Source organism: Lepus europaeus, chromosome X (genome assembly GCF_033115175.1).
Source record: "Lepus europaeus isolate LE1 chromosome X, mLepTim1.pri, whole genome shotgun sequence".
NCBI lineage: Eukaryota > Metazoa > Chordata > Mammalia > Lagomorpha > Leporidae > Lepus > Lepus europaeus.
The window spans coordinates 66010143-66031373 of record NC_084850.1 but is presented as its reverse complement, the minus strand read 5'-3'; the positions used below and the strand labels follow the sequence as shown (position 1 = coordinate 66031373).

The following is a 21231-nucleotide window of genomic DNA, read 5'->3' as shown; positions in this document are numbered from 1 at the left end:
TGGTAAGTGCTGGTTCATGTCCCAGCTGTTCTGCTTCTGATTCAGCTCCCTGCTAATGGCCTGGGAGCAGCAGGGGATTACCCAAGTGCTTTGGCCTCTGCCACCCACATGGGAAACCCAGAGGAAGCTCCTGACTCCTGGCTTCGGCCTGGCCCAGCCCAACCATTGTGGCCATCGGGGCAGTGAACCAGTAGATGGAAGATCTCTATCTATCTCTCCCTCTCTCTCTGTAACTCTGACTTTCAAATAAATAAATAAACCTTTTAAAAAGTCCAGGTATAATAGTGTTACTGAGCAAGTTTTTGAAATTGTGATGTATACAATTACTCTTTGATCCTACATAATCTAGGCTGTAAATTCAGTGAAAAGCAGGAATCACATCGTTTTTGTTCACCATTTTCCTATCACATTCACAGTGCTCAATATTTTTTTGATGAATAAAGGGTCAGTTAGTTTTTCCTAGTACCTAGAATATTTTGAGGATATTTTTCTCTGGAATACAGACAGCTCTGAGAACTGGCCTTTGAACTGCTCCAACTAAAGTGGATGCCATATCATTAGAACCTTTGTGTATCAATACCTAACCTTCTTCTAATGAGAAGACTACAAGGGTGTTCTCCTGTCACATGGCTTCCCTAAAGTAGAACTGAATCCTTACTGGACAGCAGTTCACACATCCTAAATAAGTCCCTGGGGTCCTGCACTGTTCCTTAGGCTTTTTCAATTCTACTCCAAGTCTGTCTAGCAGAAATGAATCCAGTTTACAAATATAGAGAGAAATAAATTTCAGGAAATCACCTACTCAGGAACTTCAGTCACTTCCAGATAAAACTGAAGTCTTTGACAATTCGTTGCTCATGATAAACTGCCTTCATTCATTAGAGGAAGTAAAAAACAGAACTTATTGCAATTCTGTAAGCTGCAAATTTCTCAGCTTTAAATAGAATAGCAGAACAATTCAAAGAATTAGCTGCCCATAACAATGATTCAGTATTTTTTAAGTTGAAGTTAGTGTACGTTAATTTGGCTCTCATTTTTATAGATATATTTTAAATGTAATTATTTAAAGGGTATTTCATAAAATTACAAGTGATGCTGTACATTGATACTCTAACAAATACTATATCAAGACATAATAATAAGACAATTTTTACCAATTTGTAGAAATTTGTACTGTGTTTTGAAAAAAGGGCACAATGACATGAATGGGGACAAGGAGTTCCAAATTGCCCCTAAGTATTTTTTTAATTTTATTTATGTATTTATTTATTTGGCAGAGAGACAGAAAGAAACAGAGAGCTCCCATCTGCTGGTTTTCTCCCCAAATGCCTGCAATGGACTGAGTGTGTCAGTAGCTGGGTTGTCTGTAGCAGGAATTCAACCACTTGAGTCATCACCTGCTGCCTCTCAAGGTCTGCATTAGCAGGAAGTTGGAGTCAGGAGCCAAAGGTGGATATAAAATCCAGGTACTCCAATATGTGACATGAGGTCCTAATCGACATCTTAACTGCCAGACCAAATGCCTGTCCCACTCCTAGGTATTTAACATGGGGGTAGGGAGGTTGTCATAATTCCTTTTATTTTCAAATAATTACTTCACTTTTCATACATTTTTACACATATGCAACTAATTGGCTAATTTTCCCTGCAAGCGACTGGTCAAGAAAACATTAAATCACTTTTAACTTGATTTAATGGATATTTGCTTATATTAACTTGCTGATTACTTTTCTCCTTGTATTGACTGAAAACAATTGACTGCTTAACTGCATAATTATTCCAATTTATTCCACATATTAATCCTAATCAAGCCACCTCTACACCACTCACCCAACCATATATCATCTATTAATACTATACATAATAATGTTAATATTTTATTCCTGATCCCAAAATAGTAACTACTTAACTTTATTTCTCTACATTCTAAAGCCAGCTTTAGTAAGATACATAAAGCATGTTTATAATTTGGAATGGACCTTCTTGATGTTAGCTCTAGTATTAATCTCAAGAGATTGTTTTATTTTGAGGCCCAAACCTTGTGTCACACCAAGCCCCAAAATTCCAGAAATCCAGTATAGACACTATCCCTTGAATAGGTTTCAATGTTTCAAGGATCCTTTTGACAGAAAATTACCCTAGACTGAATCAAACCACTCTGGGCCCCACAACAGTACCCTCATATCCCCAAAAAGGGCATATAAATTAAACTGAGCTAAACAGGCAGGGAGCAGCACTTCATTGAACATCATTATTAACTTTCTAAACTTCTTTCCTGTCAAGAAACATGACGATCCTTCCCACCTGCTGAATCGCTGACATTCACCATATTCATAGAAGCACAGAACAAATACTTTACTGCAAAAATGAGACAGGAAAAAATTCATTATTCCATACATTTCCAAAAACAATTTTTGAAAGAGTGCAGTATGGTCTTATAAATGATACTCATGGTATAAGTGGAATGAAGAATGACCACTAAATCCAAACTGCTAAATAACAGCATGATATACATATTTCATTCAAGCATTGAAATCAGCAGGTATGAGGTTATTATAAACATAACACCAAATACATCATATCTCATTATTTGTTACATTAAATTTTTAGGACATCTTAACCATAAATATCTTTAGGTAATAAGTATTTTGATAAGAAGGAGGAAGCCTAGACAAGAGGGAGAAATATTAAATATGAGAATATAATTAGATACATTTCTAAATTTAATGTTAGATAAATACTATTGCTTTTATGTAATACTTGGTAGTCTCAATACTATTTGCATATATATGCTTCATAAAGTATTAATATCTATCACTATATATATGAAAACTATTCACACTGGTAATGTTGCCCAACAACATCTAAATCACTTTAGAATAGAAATTTTAACATCAATATTTTATCATTTTGATAACTCATTAAAATGGGCAAATGTAACAGTGTAGAAAACAATATATACAATTGTTCTTCACTATCTGCAAAATGCTAAGTGAGTTTTTCCAAAGCCCTTACTCAAGTGAATAATGGAAATCGATTGGAAATATTATAGGAAAGGCAAATGGGGAAAGGATTGATGAAAAACAAAACAGAGGATAAATCAGAGGTGCTTATTAATCAATCACAGAAATTTGAAGAATAAAAATAAACTAAGTATCATGTGATCAAAATTAATAAATTGTGAGAGCATTGAGGTTATTCATTCTATAAAAATTAATCAAAATCCAAAGAGATAATTGAAGGGAAATATGTGATTACTAATGTGCAAATATTAAGATATAATGCAATCATAACAACTCCATAACAGAAACCCAAACATTTTATTTTACAAGCAAAAATGCATTCCCACCAATTTGTTATTTCTAAGAGAAATGTGAACTATTAAGTGTGGGATCGTGGTTCCAGGCCTGCTATAACACCACTTCTTTAGCATAGTTAATTTATTTAAGTTGGATTCCAAAATTTTCATCACATCCTCCTAACTTTTATTCTAAGCCAGGATCATAATTCAGGATAATCTGAGAAGTGTATAATGTTGGCTAGAGAGTCTCATTTCTATATACTTTGCTGACTTACTTTACTTGTATACTTTCCTTCCTCTCATTACTCAAAACAACCAGGTATATATATAATGATACAAAAAACTGATGTTTGTTCCATAAAAGTTCAGAAGAATTAAGTTTCAATACAAATGGCACTGGTACATTCTACATGTTTCCTTAAGACCTCCCTCTATATTTCAAACACATTTAATCCTGCTTTTCTTAAAAGTATTTCCTTGTGCATGTCCCTACACCCCAATGGTCAATGGTGTGTGTGTATGTGTGGGTGTGGTGTATGTGTGTGTGCTTTTAGTTCATAGAAATGTGTGTTATTGAAAATTATACATGAATTTCAAAAATTTCACACCAAAATAAGCATCTTTTAATTACATTTTCCATGAACTTTTTAAAGTTCCCTGTATACAGTAATTTATAGGCTACTCCAATTGTATTGTAAAAGATCTTGCATGTTGAAAATAAAAGTAGTAATATTTAAGTGGTACTCATATTTTTTTTTGACAGGCAGAGTTAGACAGTGAGAGAGAGAGAGAGAGAGAGAGAGAGAGAAAGGTCTTCCTTTTTCCATTGGTTCACCCACCAAGTGGCCACTATGGCCAGTGTGCTGTATTTTTTTGTGGAGAGATAAATCCTCTTTTTTGATATAGCTTCTAAAAGGCCTTTCAATAGCTTAAATCAATAATGCTCTTTTCATCCTACTTTGTGATAAATAAAGCTAAATGACAGTGAGGTAAAGAATTTGAGGTGTCAGTGGTAAATCCATAGGTAAGCACATACAAAGCATACAAACTCAAATGTGACCAACATTAAAGACATCAAAACAATAAAAAATTGCAATTATAAAGCTTAGTTGTCTCCCACAATAATTCAGATTACCATAGGTCAAATCATTTCCCAAAAAAATGTAACAATGGTTATTGCTACTGCAGTCCCTTCAGTCAATCCTTCAAACATATTTTTGGTCTGTTGGTCCCTACTGTAGATGTTATATAAGTTCCCTACTTGTCTGATTTGATATTTGTAAGTTAGGAGTGCTGAATTCAGAACTGTTTCTATCAGAAGTGTTCCGGAGGTTACATCGTGCTAAAGAATGTAGGAGAGCTTCCCGAGCTTTTGATGCTTCTATGTTCTGTTCTTGAGAGATCTGAAGGCTAATCTGATTCACATTATTCATTAGCAAATTGGAAGCCATAAGATTGGTTATGGAGCGGCACCTGGTGAGATTTTCTTCCAAAAATTGTTTGTAGAGTTCGTCCACCTTTTTTTCCATATAACTGTTAAGCATAGAGTTGGAGAGGGGCTGCTTGTGAAACAAGATACTTTTTTCTCGTATTTCATCCCCATTCAATAATTTTGAGGCTGGTAGTTTCTCTAAAGGCTCAGTGATAGGTGAATGACCCAGTGGTATATCCACTGAAAGCAAAACGGGACCATTAAAAACATCATCATGTGTGTGTTCTACAAAGCAGCCTGAATCATACATGTTGCCCACATGATCACCTCCAATCTGTAGGTCAGGATAATTCTGGCAAATTCTTGTACATGACCAGGATCGATATAAATCCAGTTGTCCTTCATCATGTTGTTCTCTCTTTGGAATGGGTAATGCAATGGACACATTTCCTGGAAGAGGTGTACCTTTGCACATTGTTGTAGTTATCTCATCCACATGACTTGTATCATTACTTTGTTCTGTTAAACACTTTTTCATACTCTTTTCTTGATTTTCCATCTTCACATGGGAAAGTGTATTGTCTTCTATATCTAGAAGTTTACTTTTGCAAGTTTCCTTTTCATCATTTGAGGTCTTCTTATATGTAAATGATTTGCAAAAATTTGTATATTTCTGTTCTTTATATAGGAGTTCAATCAGGAAGGCTTCTCCAAGCATCTTCTTAAATTAAGTTTTCTAAAAAGAAAAGTGTAGTATATTCCTGTAATACAAAATGACTCATTAAGGCAATGCACATTAAAATATCCAATAAGGGTTTATAACTTGTGTGAAACAAATATGATTTAGAGAGATAGTGTTATTGAAAGGACAGAGAATAGGAACAGGAATAAAGACACTTGGGTTATAGTTCTACGATTAACTCTTTAACCAGAAATATCTTATTTTTTTTTATTTGACAGAGTTAGACAGTGAGAGAGAGAGAGACAGAGAGAAAGGTCTTTTTTCCGTTGGTTCACTCCCCTAATGGCTGCTATGGCCGGCGTACTGCGTCGATCCGAAGCCAGGAGCCAGGTGCCTCCTCCTGGTCTCCTATGCGGGTGCAGGGGCCCAAGCACTTGGGCCATCCTCCAGTACTTTCCCGGGCCACACCAGAGAGCTGGACTGGAAGAGGAGCAACCGGGACCAGAACCTGGCGCCCATATGGGATGCCAGCGCCGCAGGCGGAGGATTAACCCAGTGAGCCATGGTGCCAGCCCCGAGATATCTTATTTATCTCCAGATATCAATTTTCTCATGAATGAAATGATAATACTTCACCTATCTTTTTCACAGGGTTTTTAAAAACAGTATGATATTATATCATACCCATGCAAGTGTTTTAAAAAGTACAAACTTACACAGATGTATATTATTATATTCAACTATCTTTAAGGTTTTAGAAATGATTCAAGTGTAAACCTCTATCTTCAAAGATTCTTGTTAAAATGAAGTCTGTTTTCAAGGAATTGGTTTCAGCAGTGCTTTTAATTAATGTCATTTCAGTCACACGTTGAAAAAATTATTATACCTTAGAACATACATAAGGCATGGAAACATATATAGTGCTCATGCACACTTCTTGATTTTACCTATAAATATAGCCACTTATATTTGCAATAATGTAAACACAAATAAGTTTGTCAAAAATCGCTACCACTCCCTTCTCTCCCTTTCCCCTTCTCTCTCTCTCTCTCTCTCTCTCTCTCTCTCTCTCTCTCTCTCTCTCTCTCCCCTTTTCTCTCTCCTTTTCTCTCCCCGCTTTGAAACTCAAATATTACTTCCCTAAGCATTTAATCCAGTCTCTGGTATTCTCTTGTGTGGTTCTTAATTACAAATTTAAGATTATCAAATGTCTCGATACCCTCTATGTGAGTGTGAAAGGGAAAAAAAAACAGAGTTGATTCAAGACACAATTATCCAGTGTCTGCTATACATGTCTTCAGGCAATCTACTTATATTTATATTTAAAGACGTTATGGAAGAAAATGAACCAATATGAATCAAAATATGTAAGAATTTGGACTTACCTTTTCCAGATGTCAAGATACCTAAAGGTTTGGATTTCTGAGATTCCAACAGTCTAAGCACAGGCAAATTTCCTTTTGGTTCCTTTGATTCTCCTGTTTTACTTACATGTCAGTAAGATGGCTTTAACCACACAAAATGCTTCTGCTTTCTATTCATACCATAAGACTGAACCAAACTAGTAGCAAAATGATGTGGATTAGTCACATGTATGGTAATGATCACATACCAAAAGAGGATCTTGAAAGTGTTTATTCAGATTGCAAATAACAATGATAGTGGGAAAATGTTGGCAGCAATAGCTTTCTTCATGCAAGTCAAAGAACAGACATATTTTTCACTGTTAAGTAGAAAAAAAAAGCATTGTGGAACCAGTATATTTTGTAAGAATGAGTAATCAGAAATTATGTAAATGACCATTCATAAAAGTACGGCTAAATAAACTTTGATACATATAACACTCTATGTGAGTGTGAAAGGAATATATATATATACATATATATAAATTGAACATTTTAATGATTTACTGATAGTAAGCTTTTATTAAATACTACATGAAAGTCTTTCTATATGTTCTCCACATATAACTTAAATTAGAAGCTCTAATCCCCATTTTAAAGAGGGGAAAAAGAAAAGTTATACATTTGATGAAGGTCCTAAAGCTAATAAAATGGTACTAAAATGTGTACGAGGAAATTGAATGCATAAACAATGCTCCTTTCCACTATACTCTATGTCTTCTATCTCTATAGAATGCAAGTTGAAGAACAATATATACAGCATGATTTCATCATGAATTAGATGTGGTGTGCTATGTGCCAGGCACTATTCTAAATACTTCACACATGCTAATTTAATCTAACACCATTATGAAACAGATTTCATTAACTTTATTTTACCTTTGAGAAAACTGAGGCACAGAGAAGTTAGAGAACATACCCAGTATCACACAGTAAATGGTGGGGTCTGGGTTTAAACTCAGACAGCCTGACTTCATAGTCTGTGTGCTGAACTTCCTCGCTAAATTGACTTTTTTCTTCTTTTGAATTGCCTTAATGTATGTAACTATGTTGGTGAAAAAAATACAAATCAAACTCTTAATAGCAGTTTCCCTTGGGAGGAGAGTGACAGGAAGTAAGTGAAGGAATAATTTTACTTTTTATCGCATGTATTTAGATATGGTCTGAATTTTTGTACAATGATCATGTATTCATATATTATTTGATGATTGAAACAATAGATAATTCACACACAAAATCACAAGAAAAAATTTTACTATCTTTTTTAGAATACGTTTTTCCAACCTCACAAATGTTTTCCCAATTTTTAGAATAATTTTAAACTCAGATACAAACTGCCAAAGTAGACTGGGAAGCAGAGACAAAATTTCCACATAATACTTTTGGCTACAATCTCAGTACAGCTTTTGTTGTACATTATTTTACAATTTTAAATTATCACAAACACAGACTAAGTTAATTCTAACTGTGTATGTCATACAAAGAAACTTATTTTAGGTTGTCAAAAATAGCCTCTTGTAAGAGACAGTGTGCTAAAGGAGAAAAGGCAATGGCTCACAGTTAAATGAGATTTATCACATTTTTACACCAAAAAAACCTGAAAATGTTTTTAAAAGATTTTCTTACCAGTACTCCCACAAAGGGATTTTAAAAGAAAATGGGAATCCCAAATTCCTCCAAAGCTAGACTCCTTCATTGGTTTTATCCCATTTCTTTTGCCTTCCTCATCCATACATTTAGCCAATCCAAGTTGTGGAAATGCCCTGTCCTAAAATTCTCTGCCTTTCACCACTGGCATGTACTTTAATTCTAGTATTACTATAGCTGCTTCCATTTTTGCCTCCTTCCAATCTGTGTGCCATGTGCCATGCTATATTGATCCACCAAAAGGATTGTGCAACAGGTTCTAATCCCCCATAGATCAATAATAAGAACAGATAGAAGTTATTGAGTGCCTCATACGTAAAAGAGGCTCTTAAGCAACTTCTGTGCTTAATCTTCACGTTATGTGATTATTGAGGCAAATTATGATTGCCTCAATTTTACAATACAGACAACAGCTTCAAAAGGATTAAAAACCAAAATTCAACCTGAAAGCTGAAACCCTCTGTGATAACCCCTGTTTTATTTCTCAGCCTCTATCTTCTACCACTTGTTCCCAGAGCTCCAATCACCCTGTTGTTTCATGACTGTTCCTGTCACTTAAAATTCCTTTATGCTCATAATGTCCTGGCAGATTATAAATCTTCAGATTAGCTCTCAGTGCTTCAGGAATTCCTGCCTCAACCCACCTGCTCTGCTGTAGGTTTCTCTACATTACAATTAACTCATCTTAGTTATCACTCTGAGTTCTTGAAGGTAAAATCCTTTGCTTTATTCATTGATGTGTTCTCAAGCAGTTTGCAGAATCTGGCAATTACTACCAGTTTCTGGACTGCCCACAATGTGTCACACTCTGTGCCAAACACTTTTACATACTCCAGTCATTTATAATCCTCACAATGATGTTAATGGACAGGTATCTTCATCGTCATTTTAACAATAGAGAAATCACTTAGAAATAACTTGCCCGAGATCCATAGTTATTAAATGGCAGAGCCTAAGAATACAAATTTGCCTACCTCAAAACCTGGGGCCCAGGTTCTTTGGCCCTTCAATTCCCAATGTGCCTTTCCCACTTTCAGCAAGCCTCCCAAATCCTGTAAATACTATCTTTGTCTTCCACTGCTAAAAAACGCTAAACTGAGAAATAAAAACAAGAGACCCAGAGTTGTTGCTCAGCCCGTTCATCTGCCACAGCCACCAGCATCCCATACTGGATTGGCAGTTCGAGTCTCGGCTGGGAAGACAGCAGAAAATGACCCAAGCTGTGGAGCCTCTACAATCCACATGGGAGACCTGGATGGAGCCCCAGGTTCTTGGATTCAGCCTGGCCCAGTCCCAGCTGTTTCCTGCACTTGGGGCGTCAACTAGCAGATGGAAGACCTCTCTTAGTCTCTTCTTCTCTTTCTTTGCCACTTAGCCTTTCAAATAAATAAGGAAATAATTAAAAGAAGAGAAAAGCTGGGAAATTGAGCCCCAAATATATTTAAGAGGAAGCAGGCACTTAAGCAAGAGGTCATCTTTTCGCATAGGGGGAAGGGACAGGAAGTGCTGGGAGAGGCAGAGGCTGCTGCACCCACTGTTGCACAAACCAAAAGGTCCACTCCAAGGAGAAAAGGAGGCCTGCAAAGTAGCTCCTCAAGAATGGCGAAAGACTCGCTAAGCGAAGGAATAACAAAGGTTGTAATGGTGGTCACATCCTGACCTGCAAATCCAGCCAATACAAGTTTATTTATTTCTTGTTTTCACGCATCGCATCACATTCTATTTGGGGAATGTTTTCCTTCAGGTGTCTCTGGTCTGCATATGCAGCCGCAGTAGCCAGCGGGAAAGCTCGCACTCGCTTCCGTCTTCAAGCAGGGAGCGAGAGAAAAAGCCTTAGGATTGCTCTTCCCTCACCCCGTCCCCTAAGCCCTGTACAAAAGGACAGAGAAGGGGACAGAGTTACAGGTTAGCGCCCCCTGGAGGTCCAGCCCCTAGGCTGGGGCGGAGGAGGGAGGGAGCAGGAGGCGCGCGAGGGTCGGGGGGGCTTCCGCCTTCTGGTCGCTAGGTGCTGCGTTCCCCAGAATGGGCGCTAGCCAGCGCCACAATGGCATTTCTCTCCCAGCCAATCCTGAACGCACGGGCCCCTAGCACTTAGCAACGCTCAAAGGGAAAGAGTCGGGTGTTAGGATTTCGGGAAGCCGGTCTGCGCCTGAAGCAACGGTGAAGTAGTTGACCCTGTGTTACTCTGCAAAGTAGCTTCAGAGTCGATATCATGAGTTCCATTAAAGTCTATTATACCAGCGTGTCAGGCTCTAGGGAGGTGAGTGGGAAGAAAAGCGCCTGCTGGGGAGGGGGTAGACATCCTGGTTGGGGTCTTAGAGGCTGTGCTAAAAATTTGCAATCCCCTTTCTGCCTTTTAGGAGGTGGGCATAGAGATGAAAGAGACTAGAGGAGGAGAGTGTAGAGTGAGGAGACATAGGCGAATGGAAAGGAGGGTGCAAGGAACAACAGGGAAAAATGGGTGGTTAATGCCTTCATTCAGGTTGTGCTCTCAGAACTGATTGACTTGGGAAATTTCTGGTATCCTAAGTTCAAGGGCCTGCAAAAATGTTGCAGATGTCTCCAATGAAAATAATAACTCTCTTTAGGATAGGAGAGGAACACCGCCCATGAGTAGCCAAAATCTTGGGACTATCTGCCAACTCAAAAAGGAACAGCTATGTTTGCATAGAGCACAGATTTCTTAGATGAATTAATATTTGGATGCATTATTTTGACTAGGATATAGGAAGTATTATTGAAGAGTGCTAATAGAAATATAATTGAGCCATATTTGCAATGTTAAAGTTTTAGTCGCCAGGGGCTGGTGTGCGGTAGGTTGTGTGGCTGCCTTCCACACTAGCATCCAATATTAGAGTCAGTTTGAGTCCCAGCTGCTCTGCTGCCTGCTAATTTGCCTGAAAAGCAGCAGAGGATGGCTCAAGTACATAGGCCCCTGACACCAATGTGGAAAACCAGGATGAAGCTCCTGGCTCCAGCCTGGTACAATCCCAGGTGTTCCACCAGGTGGGGAGTCTCCTGTCTCCTGTCTCTCTCTCACCTCCCATTCTCCCTCCCATACTCCTCCCATACCCTCCTTCTCTCCCCCCTCCTGTCTCCTCACTCTCCTCTCCCCATCTCCTTCCCTACTCCCTCTCCTCTTTCCTCCCTGTATCATCCATCTCCCCTCCATCTCTCCACTCTTTATTCACTGTCTCCCCACCACCCTCCCTCTTTCCTCCCTCTAACCAATAGCTGTCTTCCCTCTCCAATCTTCCTCTCCTCCCCCTCCTCCCCACCCTCCTCTCCATTCTCCAATGTCTCCTCACTCTACACTCTCTCCTCCTCTAGTCTCTTTCCTCTCTATGCCCACCACCTTCCCCGCTCCCCTACTCCTCTCTATCCCCTCTCTTTATCCCCCTTACTCTCACTCTCTCCTCCCTCCTTCTCTCCTCTCCCCCATTGTCTCTCTCAATTTCCTCTCTCCCCCTCCTCTTCAGCCCCATCCTCACTCCCTCTCCTCTCCCCCCTCCTATCTACTCTCTTCTATCTATCTCTCTCCTCTCCCCTCTCCTCTCTCCCTCCTTGTCTCCACTGCCTCTCTTTCCCCTCCTCTCACACCTTCTCCTTTCTCTCCCTCTCCTCTATCCTGGCCTCCTACCAGACCCCACTCCTCTCTCCCCTACTCCTCTCTGCCCCGTCTCCACTCTATCACTCTCCTCTACTCCCTCTTCACTCCCCCTTTTCGCTTCCTCTCCCCTCTCCTCTCTCCCTCATCCTCTCTCCCCACTCTGCTCTCTTTGCCCTCCCCCTCTCCTGTCTCCTCTCCTCTCCCCCCTCTAATCTCTCCCCACTCTACACTGTCTCTCTCTCCACTTCCCCCACCCCCTCTCCTGTCTTCCTCTGCTGCTCTTCCCCCCTACTCCTCACCTAAGTCCTCTATGCCATTCTCCTGTCTCCCCTTCTACTCTCCCCCCTCATTTTGCCACCCTCCTCTTTCCTCCCTCCTTCCTCCCTATCTCTTCACCATCATCTCTCCCCCACATTTCTCCCTTTCTCCTCTCTCCTCCCTCCTCTCTCCCTCCTCCACTCTGCCCCCTCTTCTCTCCCCCCTCTACACTACTACCCCCTCCTCTCTGCCATCTCCATCTCCTGTCTCCTCTGCTGCTCTCTCCCACCTCCTCTCCCCCATCCTCTATGCCCCTCTTCTGTCTCCCCCTACTATCTCCCCCGCCTGTCTCCTTCCTCATCTCTGCCCCCTCCTCTCACCCCTTCCTCTCTCCCCTCCTCTCTCCCCCTCCTCACTCCCCCCTCCTCCCCATCTCTTCCTCCCCCACTCTGCTTTCCCACTCCTCTTTCCCCCATCCTGTATGCCCCTCTCCTGTCTCCCACTCCAGTTTCTCCCTTCTCTCTGCCCCTCCTCTCTCCCCCTCCCCTCTCCCCCTCCCACTCTCCTGTCTCCTCTTCTTCCTCCCTCCTCTCTATCACATTCCTCTTCCCTCTCTTCTCTCTCCCCTCTCCTCTTCCCCTACTCCTCTCTGCTTCTCCCCTCTCCCCCCTCCTCTTCCCTTCTCTTCTCTCCCCCTCCTCTGTCCCCCCTCCTCTTTGCCCTTCCTCTCGCCCCATCTCTTCTCTCACACCTCTCCTCTCTTCCCCCTCTATGATCTCTCTTCTTCCCCTCGCCCCTCCCCCTCTCTTGTCTCCACTGCTGTTGTTTCCCCATCCTCTCCCCCCTCCTCACTCCTCCTCCTCTCCCTCCACTCTTCTCCCCCTCTCCTCTCTTCCTTGTCCTCTTTCCCCACTTCCTTATCCCCTACATCTCTCCCCCTTTCTCTATCCCACTCATCCTTTCTCCCCCTCTCCCCTTCACTCCCCCTCCTCTCTCACCCTCTCCTCTTCCCTCCTCTCCTCTCTGACACCTCTTCTCTCTCCCCCTCCTCTCTAGCCCCCTCCTCTCTCCAACTCTCCTCTCCCCCTCCTCTCTCACCCTCTTTACTCACTTCTCACCCCCTCTCTTCTCTCACTTCTCTCTCCCCCTCCCCTCTCTCCCTTCTCTCTGACCCCACCCCCTCACCTATCTCCTCTCTTCTCCCTCCTTCTCTCTCCCCGACTCTTTTCTCCCCTCTCCTTCTCTCACTTCCTCCTCTCTCCCCATTCCTCTCCCCCTCCCCTCTCTCCCCTCTCCTTACTCCCACTCCTCTCTCCCCCAATTCTCTCCCCCATTCTTCTACCCCCTCCTCACTCTCCTTCTCTCCCCACTACTCTCCTCTCTTTCCTCTCTCCCCCCTTCCTCTCTCCCTCTTGTATCTGCCCGGTCCTCTCTCCCCCAGTCCTCTCTCCCCTTCTCCTCTCTACCCATCTCCTGTCCCCCAACCTCTCCCCTCTCTACTCCTCCTCTTTCCCCCTCCTCTCTCCATCTCCCCTTTGCCCTTTCTCTCTCCCTATCTCTTCTCTCCCCCTCTTTTCTCCCCCCTCCTCTCTCCCCTCTCCTCTTGCCCCATCTCTTCTCTCACACCTCTCCTCTCTCCCCCTCTATGACCTCTCTTCCTGCTCTCTCCCCTCCTATCTCTTCTGTATTCCTCCCTCCTCTCTCCCCCCTCCACTCTCCCCCTCCTTTTCCCCCTCCCCTATGTCCCTCTTCTCCCCTTATCTCCTCTATTCCTCCTCTCCTGTTCTCCCCCTCTCTCCCCTTCTTCTCTCTCCCCTTCCTTTCTCCCCTTTCCTCTCTCCTCTTTCTCTCTCCCTCTCCTCTTTCCCCCTTTTCTTCCTTTCCTCTTTCCACTCTCTCCTCCCTCTCCTCTCCCTCTCTCCTCCTCCTTTTTCCTCTCCTCTCTCACCCCTCCTCTTGCCCACTCTCCTCTCTCTCCCCCATCTCCCTTCTCTCTCCCCATCCCCCCTTTCTCCTCTCTTCCCTTTCTCTCCCCTGTCCTCTCTCTCCCCTTTTCTCTCTCTCTTCTTTCCCCTTCCCCTCTCCCCTCCCTCTCTCCCCTCCTCTCTGCTCCATCTCCCTTTCCCCTCACTTTCCCCTCCCTGTTACCTCTCCTGTCTCCACTCTTCTCTCTCTCCCTCCCATGCCTCCCCCTCCTCTATCCTTGACCCCTCCTCTCTGCCCCTCTCCTCTATGTCCTCTCTCCTCTCTCCTACCTTTTCTCCCTCCTCCGTCCCCTATCCTCTCTCCTCTCCTTCCTCTCTCCCTCCTCTTCCTCTCTCCCCCTCCCCTCCCCACTCTGCTCCTCCTCTATCCCCTCCCTCCTCTCTCCCTCTCTGCTACTCTTTCCCTCTCCTCTCCCTCATTCCTCTCTCCTCTTTCCCCATCCACTCTTCTGCCCCTCTTTCCCAAGCCTCTCTCTCTCTCCTCTCTCCTCTCTCCCCACTCTCCTCCCTCTCCTCTCTCTCATCCCTCTACTCTCCCTCTCTCCTCTTCTCTTTAATCCTCTCTCTCCTCCATACCCCATCTCCTCCCTTCCCCTCTTTCCTACATCTCCTCTCTCCACTCTCACCTCTCTCTATCCTCCCTCTCTTCTTTATCACCTTTCAGTCTCCTCTCTCCTCCCTCTCCCCTCCATCCTCCCTCTCTCTCCTCCCCTCTCCTATCTACCCCATCCTCCCCCTCTCTCCTCTCCTTTCTCACCTCTCCCCTATCCCTCATTCCTCTCCCCACTCCTCTCTCTTCCCTCTCCCCTACCACTTCACCTCCCTCTCCCTTCACTCTCTTCCTTTCCTCTCTCCTCCATTCCTTCCCTGTCCCCTCTCCCTTCTGCTCTGTGCTGCTCTTCTCTCCCCTCTCTTCCCTCTCTCCTCCCTCTTCCCTCTTCCCTCTTCTCTCTCTCACCTCTCTCAGCCTCTCCTCTCTCGCCCATCCTCTCTCACCTCCCTCATGCCACCCTCTCTCCTCTCTCTCATCTCTCTCATCTCTCCCCTCTCCCCTTCCTCTTTCCCCTCCCTCTCTCCATCCTCTCTCCCCCCTCTTTGTACTCTTTCCTTCTCTCCTTCCTCTACACTCCCTCTCTCCCTCCTCTCCTTTCTCCCACTATCCTGTCTACACTCTCTCCTCTCTCCCCTCTCCTCTCTCTCTCTTTCCACTCTCAACTCCCTCTCCCCTCTCTCTCCTCCATCATCTCTCTCTCTCTCTTCTCTCCTCTCCTACTCCTCCCTCCCTCTCCTTCTCCCCTCCCTCTCTCCCCATGGTTCCTTTTCTCTCTCCCTACTCTCCCCTCCCTTTCCCCTCTCCTCTATCCCCTTTTTCCTCTCTCCCTCTCTCCCATTCTTCTCTCCTCCCTCTCACTTCCCTCTCTCTCCACCTGTCCCCCCATCCTCTCTCCCCTCTCCCCCCTCTCCTCTCACCTTCCCCTCCTCTCTCTCCTGTACCCTGCAGATTTCCTCCATCTCCTTATCCTCTGTCCCCTCTTTCTCTGCCCTCTCTTGCCTCCCCCATCCTCCCTCTCCTCTCTCCCCTCTTCTCTCCCCCATCTCCGCACCCTCTCTTCTCTTCTCTCCCTTCTCCCTTCTTTTCTCCCCTCTTTCCTCTTCTTTCCCTTCTCTCTCCTTCTTTTCCCTCTCCTTCTCCCACACTGCCTTTCAAATAAATAAATAAATCTTTAAAAATAAACTAAAAATTTTAGTAGCCATTTAATAAAGAGATGCATTTAATTTTATGTTTTATTTAATGCACAATATTCAAAATATTATCATTATAACATGCAGTCAGTATAAAATAGATGTTATACATTCTTCAAAATCCCATATACATTATGTACATATAGCACATCTCATTTTGTACTAGCCACATTTCAAGTGTACAATAGTCACATATGACTAGTGATTATCACATTGGACAGCACAGTTCTAGAAAGATCATTATTTGTTTATGAACCTTGTTCTGCAGGGTTTTGAAGAAGCATGAAAACAGGGGGACCTGCAGTTGATTATAAATGTGGACAACATTCATCACCCTCCAGCTGTGTGCCAGATACCTTGACGACTTCAGAAAGGAAGGACTGAGATTTTATCTCAGCCTAGAAAAACTATTGCTTTTGCATAAAGCCTGGTTGAATAGATCAGTGATTTCACCTGTTTATTAAGATACAGCAGTAAGAGGAAATGTTTTTTGAAAAGGAAATTAGGGTCCATTTGACTAGTTGAATATTTTTAACATTGCAATTTATATTATTAGGTATGATACTAAGAGTCTCTGAGAGGGAATTATTCGGAAGAAGCAAGAATCACAATTGATGCAACAGGGAACTTATCCAATTATTGACCCATGACTTTCTTTTTTAGAAAAAAAAATATTTTATGTATTTATTTAAGAGGTAGAGTTACAGACAAAGAGAGACAGAGACAAAAAAGTTCTTCTGTCTGTTGGTTCACTCTCCAATTGGCTGCAATGGCCAGGGCTGGGGCAGGCTGAAGCCAGGAGCCAGAAGCTTCTTCCCAGTCCCCCACAGGTGCAGGGCCCCAAGCACTTGGGGAATCTTCTACTGCTTTCCCAGGTCATAAGCAGGGTGCTGGATCAGAAGAGGAGCAGTTGGTATACAAACCAGCACCCATATCGGATGCTGGGGCTGCAGGCAGAGGCTTAGCCTATTAAACCACAGTATAGGCCTCCCTCAGGCCCATGACCTTCAAACTGTGACATAAAAATCATCTAAAGGGCTTGTCAAAACAGAATCTTGAGATTCCCCAACCAGAAGTCTGATTTTGTAGATTTGAGGTGAAATGATGCTGATGGTGCCAGTCTGTGAATCACACATGTAATAGCATAGATCTAAGCAAGAGTTTCCCTGAAAGGGTTTTGCAAAACTACTGCAAAAAGGCACTTTAAGTTACATGCAACACAGTTTTCCAATTAAAAAAACTTAACAAGCCTCAGAAAGTGGAAATTCTGTATTTTAGAACTGCAGAAATTTCTCAGTTACCCATTGGAAACAGGCAGAGTTTTCTATGCATGACTGGATTACATTTTCAAGTCATTAAACAAAAGGCCTACTTATGTGCACTTTCACAGAAATTCCACTTCCGTAGGCTGGGGTTTGTACTTATCAAATTGCTTTCACATATATTTTCTCATTCTAGCATGAGAGAATTTATTTGATAAAACTGCTCAAGGAAGTTATGTGAAAACCTATAAACCTCAACATTTACCTAACATTTGTGTTTAGTTATTTAAGTATCTGTGGAGATAAAACATATTTAAAAGATAACCACCGTAGTTTTAGTTTTAGGCAGCATTGCATCTTTCAGGAGAAAAGACAATGGAAGAAATACAGCCTGTTAGTGGAAGATACATATCTAACAGTTCATATGCAGGGACATAGCAAGAACAGGCCATTTTTATCCACATACATATTTGTAAATCTTAATTCCCCTGGTTTATTTATTTAATTTTTCTTAGCCTGTGGTCTTTCTCTCTGATTTAGTCTCTATGATAGGAACTTAAGTTTTCTTAAGATTGAAAATCTTTGTATAATGTACATTTCCTCCACAGACTTGCCATACATATAAGTATAAATTAATGCACTAATGAATGCAAACTGCTGCCTCAACTGTTAGAACAATGTCGTTTTTCTTCTAAGATTTATTTATTTCATTGAAAGGCAGAGCTGCAGAGAGAGAGAGAGAGAATGAGAGAGAGAGAGAGAGAGAGATCTGCCATCTGCTGGTTCACTCCCTAAATGACTTCAATGGCCAGAGTTGAGCCAATTCGAAGCCAGGAGCCAGGAGCTTCTTCTGGGTCTCCCACGCAGGTGCAGGGGCCCAAGGACTTGGGCCATCTTCTACTGCTTCCCCAGGCCATAGCAGAGAGCTGGATCTGAAGTGGAGTAGCTGAGACTTGAACCAGAGCCCATATGAGATGATGACACTGCAGGTGGAAGCTTTACCAGCTAGGCCACAGTGCTGGCCCCAGAACAATGTCTTAACACTTCAAGTGCAGTATGAAATCAATCTGGTAAATATAATCCATTAGGTGGTTTTGGCCACCACTGGCCTTACTGTAGTTTTTCATATTTATGTACATATATATGTATATATATAAATATATATATGATTTCACAAGAAAATTACCTTTTGTTTCTCAATAAAACTTCATACCATTGAAAGCTGTTCTTCCCTAACAAAATGGACAAGGAAAATGAAAAAAAAAAAAAACTAAAAAAAATTGTGCCTGAATGATTACTATCTTTCTGTATCTATCTAGGTGAAGCAGAGACAGGAAGAAGTTACAAGAATTTTGGATGCTTACAAAATAAAGTATGAATTGATAGACATTTCTGTTAGTTACCAAATGCTTCAAGAAATGAGGATGAAGACTTCTACTCCTAAAGCTCTACCACCTCAGATATTCAATGGCCAAGAATATTGTGGGGTAAGACTAAATGTCCATTTTATTTTCATTTCATATCTTAAGGTCATATAGATGGGGAAATAATTCATTTATAAGGTATGATGGCCAGGTTTACCCATTAATAGAATAATTTAATTATATTCCAGAAGATAAGACAAAGTGTATTTTATGAGGAAAAGGTCATCATAAAAGAATATTCTGCTGCTTGTTTGAATATGCTTATGAAATATCTTTCATCCTACATTATAATATAAAGTAACTTGTATTCATGGGGAAAGTTTCATCTAATGTAGCTAGCTGAGTTTTGTAAAGGCCTGAACAAGAAAATTAGCAAGATTAACCTGGACCCTTGAGTTTAATGACTTCATAACCTGGAATTACCGACAATGATTACCAGCAAGTTACTTTTGTTTTTTTAGGATTATGAAATGTTTCATGAGGCAAAGGAAAACAAAGAGATTCTGAAATTCCTCAAGATGGAATGAATGGACAGTTATGAAATATGAGACATTTACTGATATGGTTCTACATATTCTCCATTTGCATTGGTTTCTTTTAATTATAACAATATAATTGTCTCATTAAAGTGATCGCTTGGAAACATAAGCCCTCATTATTTCAATTATACATTAATTTTCTGTTATGCTATGAATGTCATATATCTTTGTAAAGAAGTGTTAAGTGTCTATCAACATCAGACTTTTAAGAATCACTTTACAGGCATGCAGTAAACTTTTAGTGCAATTTTCAGTTTGCTTTCAGCTATTTAATTGTTTCTCAGTACACTTAACAAAAGCTTAAATACTGTACTGGACAGTTTAAAAAATGAATAAAAAAAGCAGACCATTGGGTCCCATTCCAAGTCCTTAAAAAAGGGGAGGAGGGATAAGAATTAATATTCTTTTTTTATTTCATTCTTAATTTTAATTTTAATTAAATTTTAACAGATTCAATATGATTTATAGGTTAAAGTCTAAGAACATGATATTCACTTCCTCCTTCCCTCCCACCCTCTTTCCTTCTACCTTCTTTTTTCTAGTTTTTGAGATAACATTTTAAATTTGCATTGCAGTAAAAAGGCTTAATATTTCACCAAATAGAAGTTTAACACAAGTAAAAAGAAAAAAAGACCCCAGTTTAATGGGAATATACACAATGGCTATAAACGTTAATTAAATGGAAAATGTCCATTTCACCCACATACAGGTTTTTTTTTTTGTCAATTAGTCATCATAATTTCTTTCAATGAAATAGAACCAATGACAGTGTAACATCTAAATATATCCTGTGTGGTTGCAAGCTAATAATTAATTTCATTTAAACTTTAAGCCATCTCCTCTCAACAGTTTATAAGCAGGAATAATTGTATGCAGATTGAAATGCAAATAATTATACATTACATTTTTTTGTACTCTATTAGTTACTACAGATAAGGGAAAACATATGGTATTTTTCTTTTTGGGACTGGCTTGTTTCACTAAATATAATAGTTATTTTTAACAAGCTCCTTGGGTGATTTTTTACACTAAGATCTGAGAACCAATACAAAAAGTAACAATATTTTTAAGTTAATTCTCCCTCCATGGCAGTTTCTTTTCAGATTTATTTCTCCTCCCCTTGTTCTCGTCTTTTTGACTTGTAAGTCCACTACCCAAACCACAGCTCAGAAACCTAGAAGTCATTATTAATATCACCCACCCCTCACTCCAATATATAACCAATCACTAAGTCTTAAATGAATTGGCCTTAACATCCAGTTACCCTCCACGTCTCTGGCTCTGTGACTGTTGCTTTTGTTCATGTCTTCATCCTTCTTGCCTGTACTGCAACAATAACTTAATTCTCTAGTTCCAATTTTACCATTTTAATATCTGCCCTAGAGAGTGCTGTTAGATTAGTGCTTTCGCAATCTTGGTTGAACACTGAAATCACCTAAGGAATTTTTTTAAATTATAATGTTAAATACCATCCTTAACAATTCCAGCGGTTAGCTAATATTGAATACAATAGCATAAGAGGAATCTTTCTAAAATGTAAGTTTAATCAAGTCTACATAGCCTGTGACAGAAAATTCCAACCTGTGTGATAAAATACATTTCTCAGAATCATCTGGAGTGTTTATTAAATATGTAGATTCCTAACCCCTCCCCCAACTTCTAATAAAGATATTTTCATTTAGTAGCTCCAGGTGGTTCTCAAGCACAGTAATTTTTGAAATATATTGATTAATCAGCTAAACTCTAAACCCCATACTTGTTCTTTGAAACAGAGATCTGCAGATCCTTCTTTCCTTAACTCTCAGTTACATCCACCTTTCTCCTCAGTAACCTATTAACTCTTTGAAGCTTCATAAGTTCGTCAGGTTTACATTTTCCTGCATTTTACACTCACTTGGAGTCCTGTATCTGCCTACTATTTTTCTTGAAAAGGAATCACAGATCC

General features: G+C 41.1%; 2 protein-coding genes across 2 annotated transcripts; one reads left to right on the top strand and one right to left on the bottom strand.

Annotated features, from left to right (window-relative positions):
• Positions 1 to 4481: 4481 nt before the first annotated feature.
• LOC133753771 (TLR adapter interacting with SLC15A4 on the lysosome-like) lies at positions 4482 to 6842 on the bottom strand. The gene is made up of 2 exons (XM_062184497.1): positions 6801 to 6842; positions 4482 to 5494 (listed from the first exon to the last, which is right to left on the bottom strand). Exon 2 carries the CDS (start codon positions 5449 to 5451, stop codon positions 4546 to 4548), a length of 906 nt encoding a protein of 301 aa, XP_062040481.1. The 5' UTR covers positions 5452 to 5494; positions 6801 to 6842; the 3' UTR covers positions 4482 to 4545.
• Positions 6843 to 10677: 3835 nt separating this feature from the next.
• Positions 10678 to 19274, top strand: LOC133752653 (SH3 domain-binding glutamic acid-rich-like protein 3). The gene is made up of 3 exons (XM_062183052.1): positions 10678 to 10725; positions 18643 to 18810; positions 19209 to 19274. The coding sequence occupies exons 1-3, from the start codon at positions 10678 to 10680 to the stop codon at positions 19272 to 19274; spliced, it is 282 nt and encodes a 93-aa protein (XP_062039036.1).
• The last annotated feature ends 1957 nt before the right edge of the window (positions 19275 to 21231 follow it).

Coding starts and splice junctions, on each gene's coding strand:
- LOC133753771 (XM_062184497.1), bottom strand. CDS start 5,451: ATGCTTGGAGAAGCCTTCCTGATTGAACTCCTATATAAAGAACAGAAA.
- LOC133752653 (XM_062183052.1), top strand. CDS start 10,678: ATGAGTTCCATTAAAGTCTATTATACCAGCGTGTCAGGCTCTAGGGAG. Junction 10,726..18,642: donor GCGTGTCAGGCTCTAGGGAG/GTGAGTGGGAAG, acceptor GTATCTATCTAG/GTGAAGCAGAGACAGGAAGA. Junction 18,811..19,208: donor ATGGCCAAGAATATTGTGGG/GTAAGACTAAAT, acceptor TTGTTTTTTTAG/GATTATGAAATGTTTCATGA.